Below are 9,620 nucleotides of genomic sequence, written 5' to 3' on the forward strand. Positions count from 1 at the left end.
TGCTCTTATGAAGTTCCAGCATCAATACTACTCCATTTTCAGTGTCTCTATTGAGTTCTGCTATGACAGTCTCAGCTTCAGATCCTCTGTAGTTAGGACAATAATCCAGGTGTACATTAAACTTCTTGGTTTTTACCTAGTGAAATTTCTGTGTCTTCCCATCATTCTGTGTGTACTAATTCTAACCATGGTTTCTAAGCCAGGTAACTGTTATTTTGAAACTTTACTTTCTTAATAATTAAAATTCTCTGTGTCTAACTAGGAAAGTTGCTTGAAAAAAGGTTTCTTTGATTCCTTCTAGGCTTAAAATGTGTTTTATTCCACCCTCACGCTTGATTGATGGTTTCGCTGGAAACAGCTGCTGCTATTTCTCAGAATTCCAAAACTTCTGTTATTCTTACAGGATTTCTGTTAAAGCCAATGGCCATTCTGATGGCTGATAGTTCTTTCAAACTAATCTTATAAGGTTTGATAATTTTGTGTTGTTACTGGTGTTGTTATTACTTTGATAATTCTTTATTTTTGAGAGGTTTGTTGGGAAAATTCTGGCCATACTGAATAATTTATTTTTGCTGTCATTATCTAGTTCATTGTTTTCCATTTCCTTTTGTATTTAATAAGTTCCTTGATTTTTCTTTCTATAATCTTCATAGTTTATAGGCATCATGTCTGGGACTTTCTATTTATTTATCACTTTCTTATTTTATAGAAGAGTGTATTATTCTGAAATTCTATTTTTCTAGACTTTTATTTGATGGAAACATTCCTCACATATCTAAGTCTAATCATTAGACACATACTTGAAAAATAAAACTCTTAAAATCTCAGTTTGGATTTGTTTTTTGGCAGGCTTTATGATGGAACCCAGATTAAATGCCTTGTGCATCTCCAGCCTGATTTCTGTTGTCTCCTGTAAAGAAAGCTGATAAAGGTAAATTGAGTCAAGAAATGGCTAATCTCTGAGCTGTAGACATAGTAATTTGTATACACTTAGGAATATTTAGGAAAATTCCAACTCATGGCCTAGGAAATTATAAGATGCTGTTAATACCATATAATAAGTTTTTTGAAAATTTGAAAAATTAATTCAGTCACAAAGATTTCTAATAAAGTTAGTTTTTTCTATGTGCTTCAAAAATATCTATCTGAAAAACTCACCTCACTTGCTAAATCCAAGTAAAGTTATCCTTGCAAATAGGTAAACTGCATACATTTTAGTATATACTTGAGTGTTTCAATGAAAGTAAATTCAGTTTTAATATTTTAGGTTTTCTAAATTGAACCTTTTAGCATTGATCTTGATATTGTATCAATGTTGATTAGCAGTGAGAAAAATTGGCAATTCTCAAACATTATAAAAGTATTTAACATTAAATCTGCTAAGGTTTCCTCCAATAATTACAAAAACAATTGCTCATTGAAATATGCATTCCCAAAGAAATGCAAAGAAAATTTAAGTTTAGGTGATAAATATCACAAATTCATTTTTATTTCTCTGGAATATCAGTCACTAATGAAAATAGGAGATTAAAATGGAAATGAAGGCAGGGGTGGTGTCACACACCTATGATCCCAGGACTTTCAAGGCTAAGGCACGAGGAACATGCATTTCACTGAAGTCAGTCTGAACTATAGGTTGCTATCTCCTTCCCTCTTTTTCTTACACACACACACACACACACACACAAACACACACACACACACACACACACACACACACACACACACACCACAAGTACTGAACTGGAAAACATATAATGCAGAATTATGAAAATGATGATTTTTTCAATATGGAACAAAATGCTGGAAGTTAATGTCATTACATCACTGACCACAGAGTATCAATACTAAAAAAACTAACCAATAGTTCGTGAGGTGAAGTTATGTTTATAATCATTACAGATTTGTGGCTTCTTCTCAGAAATTTCCATTAAATATCTACACTGATGTGTTAGACAGGGCCTATGAATTGATCAAGTCAACCTGAAGCAGAGGACACATTCTCCATTTTCCTTAAAGTTTACTTTATTTTAAAAACATATTATATATAAGTCTCAGTCTTTCACGCAGTTGATGTAAAGTTATTCATGCTAGCGCTCACATACACATCCAAGTGAACATTGCCATATCTTTCCCCAAATTATCAACTTGTGATGAAGATCTGGGGATGATTGCTTCCACAAAGTCTCTGCAGTTACACCTAGGCTGCCGCTACTTCATCTTAGGAGAACTGGCTCATAACTATTAGGTTGTAATATTCTAGGAGGCATCTGTGTGTTTACTGTTACACCTGGGCTAAATTCAATTTCCAAAGAGCAATACACCCACTTAAGTTATTTAAGACTATCAGGTAATAGCTATGAATTAATGCTGTAGTAATAACTGATATGTATTTATTTTTGCTGTCATTATCTAGTTCATTAAGATTCCATGGAATTAGCTTGGGTACCTAAAGTCTTCATCTCCTGAGATTTCTAAAGACTTATTCTTGTTGCTGACAGTGGTCAGTACATCAGCCAACACCATGTATCTTGTCACCTAAAAATCACATACTCACTTTATGTTTTTTGTGAGCATTCATACAGCTTTTAGGTCATTACTCATTAAATGTGGTGAAGCTTAAAATTAAATGGTACTTGTCATCTATTATGTTTGTATGTTCCTTAGATGACTTAATCTCCACAAAGAAGAAGGCAAAAATCACCATAAATTTATAAAACATGAGTGTTTTAAAATCAAATATTGTGATAATGAAGAGGTAAAGTGATCTCTTTTTTTTTTAAATGTAGAACTAAGGAGACAGCAGCACTTGGTCTCTTATTACACATCTCTTGAGATACCTGTGTGCACACTGCTTTGTTTTTTGAACTGGGACATTTTAATAATGATACCTTTTCCACTTTTGTGAATCTTTATGGATGTACTTCGGGTTTTAGTACTTACAACTAAACATTATAATTTAAACTATGGTGAAAGACTCCAGTGCAATTGTTTTTCAAATACAACAAATGATTTTAGTCAGTGGATGCATATGTTAACAACGTTGTAGTCATAGGAGCTATAGTCTTTTATGGTTTACTCTCAGCTTCAGTGAATACCAAAGAAAGATGCCACTTGATCAATTAGAACGTGTGTTATTTTCTGTATGTGACAAACATTTACAAAGCAAATGATGTGAAGAGAGACTTTGAAGAACATATCTTTTGGAAAAGAAAAAACTACTTCAGGTTACTAACTTTTCACTTATATTATCATATTTTTATATTACTCATATTACATTACTATATTAAATTTTAAGCATTAAAGTAATAAAAATTATTATACATACATCTTTTGAGAATTTGAAATTTTAAAATTGGTATATGGCTACTCTTCTTTCAATTTGGAGAGCAGGGCTTTAGTTAAGTATTATTCTGGAGATTTTATATAATTAAGATTCATTTATTTTATTTACATGTATGAATGTTTTGCTTGCATGCAGTTATGTGTACTTCCAACATTCCATGCCACAGGTAATGGATTCCCCCAAACTAGAGTCACAGATGATCATGAGCCATCATGTCATTGCTGGTAATCTAACTTTGGCCATTTGCAAGAATTAAAACTGCTCTTAATCACAAATACATCTCCACAGTCTTAATCTCAAAGCTTTTTTACACACAGAATATCAGTGTGCAGTAACTGTAGATGCATGTTGATGAGAGAAATAGATGTTTCTCTCTGACAATTGAGATGAATCCATTCCTTTACTAGATTAAGCATTTTAGGACCAAAAATCATATGAAAATAAAGTGAGTGATTTATTATATCATATTCATGGGATGTAATATGATGGTCAGTTCTGCTAACTTCTGTATTATTTCTATACATACATACATGTATGCATGTGTCGCTTTATGTGGAATATACTAGTGAAGCTGAAAACATAATTAGGCACCCTTTTTCTCACAAGATTCTGGGTCAGTGTAGTCATTTTCTATTTATCACAAAGCTGATTTTAAAGTATTGAATTAAATCAATTCAATAATAAATTTCTCATGAAAACCTGACCAAGTAACTTACATAAGCACTAAAGTTAAGTGTATTGAGTGAAACTGTAAAATTATCTGGGTCCTGGTGATATATGATAACACTTGGTACCTTGTTTTCAAACATATGGGAAGGAATCTCAAACAGGAATTCCCAAACAGAATATCAATTTGGTCAACTTCACCATTACATATTTGTCATAATGTATGGGGAAAGAAGTGTCTTAATATCACATGTTTTCTCTTCTTGGAGGCTCCTAGCTCCACATCAGCAGGTGTGATTATATAATCTTTAGAAACTATGGAAACCAGGAAAGCAAAACTCGACCATTACCAGGATAGGGGTAAGTGTGGGAGCAACCAGAATATCAGTATACCATTATCTGAACTAGGAAATGGAAAAGACAGTGCTACTTAGTGGGAAGGAGACAGGTAATACAGAAGTTGGGAAGAAGGCAAAGGGAAATATCAGGACCCAACTTATCAAAGAGGAAAATGGAAAAACTGGATGGGTTCTTAAGTAAATGTCGGGGAGACAAATACAGAGAAGGGGGTAGTTAAGTAAAAAACATCATGGATGTCTAGAAAAAGCCATAACTGTTAGTTCATAACATAACATAATCATACTGTTAGTGTTTACTGTTCTCCCCTACAAAAATGGAAGAAAAATAGTTTGTCTTAATAGCTTGGAGTAGTTCTTTAATCCTTAATTGAAGTTCACAAAGGGTTTTAATGTGATGGGAAGTGAACAAGAATCTATCTAGGACCATTTATAGCTATAATAGTTCCATAATTAACAGGCTGTGGAAAGAACATTAATGTTCTCCCAATGTATCTGCGTCTTTAATTCTAAATTCAGAGGATATAAAATTTTATGGAGGAAAAAAAACATTTTAAAAGATTAATTGAGATAGATTTTTGGTGTTTAAAATAGTGAGATAATAATATATCATCACTGTTATTTCAACAGAATTATGAGTCAAAACTAAGATAGTTGCAAAAGAGCATAGAAAAAATTATAGAATATGAGGCAGAATATTCTGATATTTTTTCCACACCAAAGTACATTTTGTTCAGTTCATGGATGTGATAAATATTCTGTACTCATTACTACTATTTTAGGTTTTAGCTATAAAATGAGATAATTGAAATCAATAGGATTGTATTTTTAAGGCATTAGACTCAGTTGCATGAGACAAAGTATTCGTACTGTATAGATATGAATATCAAGGTACTTGTTATCTATACTATTATATAGATACTGGATGATACATGGATGGTATACAGCCATGTAGGCTACGATGCACAGTCTGAAAACCAGAAGTTAAAGAAATAGATTAATGAAGAATTAATAGAGAAAATAGAATGATGATGTAGACACACCATTCAATGAATCACAAGTTTTACGTATACTCTGTTTTTTTCCAGATATATGAAATACACTTCTACTCTGCTCTTAAGATGAGTATACTCTGCATATATGTCCTCATTAGAGAATGTCCTTTATTTCCAAGCTGGACTAGGAGTCTTAGCCAATATGTTTCTTCTTCTTTTCTGTATTTTCATAATCCTACATCAAAGACACAAGCTTATTGACCTAATCTCCTTTCAGTTGACATTTGTTCACATAATGTTTTTTCTCACTGGAGGAAATATTTGGCTTGCAGACATATTTGAGTCGCTAAACATTAAGAATGAAATCAAATGTAAGGCAACATTTTACATAAGCAGAGTGATGAGAGGCCTCTCTATCTGTGTCACCTGCCTCCTGAGTGTATTGCAGACTGTGACAATCAGTCCAAGTACCTCTTTGCTGGCAAAATTTAAACAGAAAGTTAAAAAATACATGATCAATGCTTTCTTTTATATTTGGCTTTTCAATTTGTCTGTTAGTAGTGACATTCTATTCTATGTTGGTGGTTTTACCAATGTGAGTGAGACCAAGCAGGTGAAGGTCACTAAATCCTGCTCACTCTTCCCCATGAACTACATCATCAGGGGATTAATTTTTACACTGTCAATCTCCAGAGATGTGTTTCTTGTAGCAGTCATGTTGACCACAAGTGTGTACATGGTGAATATCTTGCACAGACATCAGAAGCAATGCAAGCATCTTCATAGCATCAGAAACCTGAGAGCATCCCCTGAGAAAAAGGCCACACAGACCATCTTGCTGCTGGTAGTTTTCTTTGTGGTCATGTATTGGGTGGACTTTATCATCTCATTCACCTCAATCCTGTTATGGACCTATGACCCAGTCTTCCTGACTGCTCAAAAGTTTGTGATGAATGTCTATCCCACAATTACTCCTTTGGTACAAATAATTTCTGATAAGAGGATAATCAGTTTTCTGAAAAACTTGCAGTCAAAGTGCTACTAGATTCTCTAAATAAAGGTATATTTTTCCTCCTTTCAAAATGATTCATTTATTTTCATTTATATGTACAAGTGTTGTAACTGCATGTATGCATGACTGCATTTCTGATATGCACAGAGGTCAGAAGAGGTCTTGGGTTCCTGGAACTGCAGTTTCAGATAACTGTAGGTATAGCTCTAGTAATTGTGGTTTTTGTTTTCTAAAATATAGACTCTCCTTAAACTTCAGTTGTTCAAGTAGCAAAGTGATATTTTTCATATGATTCAAATAAAGGTTCTGATATTACATTCATATATTCTTTTGATGTTACTGTGCCAAGTACTATAAACTTCTTAAGTTTATTGTACACCATAAGTTGCTCTTTTCACACAAATTTTCTTTCCTATTCATTTTACTTTATCCTAAAAGTGTCTTTGATGCTGAGGTTATTCAAAAGAATCTTCTTGCTGACTTTTAAAGCCTTTTTTTGAAACCCTTTTAATCTACATTCATTCATAAAGTTTAGTAAAATCAGCTCTAATTCTGTTTATTAATTTAAATTTCTCTAGATCACAAGTTAATGAGATGATTTTTATTTCTTTTACCACACTCAATTAGTCCTATATGAAACTTTATTATGTCTCTTTATTTGTACTTTATTTAATCTATACTTATTAAAATATCATCAATTAATAAATATTGGTTGTATACAGATACATATGTCCAATGTGGTTTTTGTGGATGTCTGTATGCTTGTGTATATGTCCACTGAGAAAGAATTGTTTTCATGTACACTTTGCAGCTAGGGGACAACATTGGCTGTTGTTTTTCAGAAGCAATTCACCTTGTTTCTGACAGAGTGTGTCTTTTCTGTACCTGGAAGTTACCAAATAGGGTGTTACCAAATAGAAGCCTATCAGATAAAGTTGTACTATCTCTGGCACTCTGATTCTCAGATCACAGGGATTCAACCATACTCTACTATTTAATAATTATGTTCTTTTATAAGAAAAAATTTTCATACAGTATGATCTCATTAGGTTTTCCTGTTCCTCTAGTCCTTCCAGTTCTTCATCATCTTTTCTTCCATCTAGAGCAACACTTTTTCTCTTTCTCCTTATGAAACAAAAAGGCTTCTCAGCAATAATAATATAATAAACAACAATAATTAAAAACAAAACAGACAAACTACAATAGAGCAAAACTAACAGTTATAAAAGAGTGGAAGAAAAAACCGATAAACCTATACAGACATAGAAACACAGAATTTCAACACAGGGATCTTATAAAATACAAAAAGTGGAAGTCATATATGCAAAGGAATTGTAAACATTGCATTGAGTTCATTTTGTGTTGGTCATCTTCTACAGGGGATTGTGATTTGTTTCTCCAGGTAAGATACTCTTGTAGAAAATAGTGTTTCATTTGCAACTGGGTATCAGAGAAAGATAGTTTTGGGGCTAGGGAAAGGCTTTATCTGCTTCTACTCTAGAATACTATCAGGTGCAATCCTAGTCATCCCTCTGCATGCTGACACAGTCTCTGTGTTTATTTGTGTCCACTGTGTGGTATTTAGATGGCCTTGCTCCCTTCATGTTCTATATCCACTCTGGTTCTTCTAGTCTTTATACCAACACTTCCACCGAGTTTACTGGGTCCTGGGAAAAAGAATTTAATAGAGACATCCAATATAAGACTAAGTGACCCAAGGTCTCTCGCTCTCTGCATATGTTTTTTTTCTGATGTGGGTGTTTGTATCTCTTTCCATCTGCTGATTAAGAAAGATTCTATGATGATTCATCAAGACTCGAGTGTATGAGCCCAGTAGAGTGTCATTAGGAGTCATTTTATTGCTACATTCTTTTACAAGAACATTGGTATTTAATTTTCTCCTTGGTGCCTGGCATATCTATTCTCAGGTTCTTATCCACACAAGCAGTGTTGGCTATGGCTTCATCTCATGAAATGCATGATGTAAATCAAACCTGATATTGGTTGGTTACTTTCCCAGGCTTTATGCCACTATTGCACAATCATATCTTGATGGCCAGTCACTATTATAGTTTGAGGGGTTTTTTAATGGGGATAATGTTTAACTTTCTCTTCATGTAGTATGCATAGTACTTTCAGTATCATGAACTCTGGACAGTTAGTGTAAATTATCTAGATAATTGCAACCTCGATTTCTCCATGTTTAATGAGTTCTGTAAGTGATGTCCTCAGGAATATAGCCTTACCATCAGTTTGTGGGAAACAAACGATAGCCTTGACAATTCATCCTGTTGTTCAGAGGTACCTATATAGCATCTTTTGAGAATAACTTAATTAGATGTAAGCTATTCTCAATTGGGAGCTTCATTGTTTGATCACAAATTTCAATTGGGGCTCTGTCTCTCCTGTTATTTTGTTATTTCATTTAGATTGCCTTTAAATTTTAGGGTGCTTCTACAGTATTAAGACTATGTATGATCCCTTAAATATTCCTTATTTTTAACAGTTCCTTCCCACTTTCACTCTTTTACCCATCTTCCCCATCCCTGATTCATATTCTCATTTCATCTCCAAGCAAACACCCATAACTCTCTAGTCTATTTTTCTTTCTTAGGGAGAGCCATGCTTCCCCTTTTACACTTACTCTAAAACTAACCTCCATGGCTATGGGAATTATGGTTTACTTATAAATGAGATAATAACTAAAATCCACATATAAACAATCATATATTTGACTGGTGGAGACACGTGAACATCTGCCTCCATGCCCACCTCTCTCTCTCTTTCTCTCTCTCTCTCATCACCTAGCTTCTCCTCTCCTTCATCTTCTCCTCTCCTTACTCCATCTATTCCTCTCAGTAATCTTTCCCCCTTAGCTCCTCTTACATATCACCCTTCCTGTTAAAATAAAACTTTTCTCTCAAAATACAATTAGAGCATAATTATTCCTAATTTTACCAGTGAGGTACAAGATAGTCCTAATACCCAGTCCATCATTTTGTTGACTAACCAGAACCTCTGTCATCTCTCCTAACTAAAACACATAGTTTTAGGACAGGCATGCTAGGCCTCTGTCTGTAAGCACATCATTATATCAGTAATAGTGTCAGGTCTTGTTGACCCTCCCCATTCCTTGCTCCTGACACAGATTACTAGATGGGTCACTCACTGAACCGTCTTTCCTTTCTCTTCTTCACCTTGTCACAACAGTTGTATTAGAAGGAAACAATTCTGGGTCAGAAATT

At 33.8% G+C, this 9,620-nt stretch overlaps 1 protein-coding gene across 1 annotated transcript; it reads left to right on the forward strand.

Moving 5' to 3' along the window:
- The first annotated feature begins 5,508 nt into the window (after positions 1 to 5,508).
- On the forward strand, positions 5,509 to 6,408 carry LOC117720728 (vomeronasal type-1 receptor 90-like). The gene has a single exon (XM_034519374.2). It carries the CDS (start codon positions 5,509 to 5,511, stop codon positions 6,406 to 6,408), a length of 900 nt encoding a protein of 299 aa, XP_034375265.1.
- The last annotated feature ends 3,212 nt before the right edge of the window (positions 6,409 to 9,620 follow it).

The sequence above is a fragment of the Arvicanthis niloticus genome, chromosome 15 (genome assembly GCF_011762505.2).
Source record: "Arvicanthis niloticus isolate mArvNil1 chromosome 15, mArvNil1.pat.X, whole genome shotgun sequence".
In the NCBI taxonomy this organism is placed as follows: domain Eukaryota; kingdom Metazoa; phylum Chordata; class Mammalia; order Rodentia; family Muridae; genus Arvicanthis; species Arvicanthis niloticus.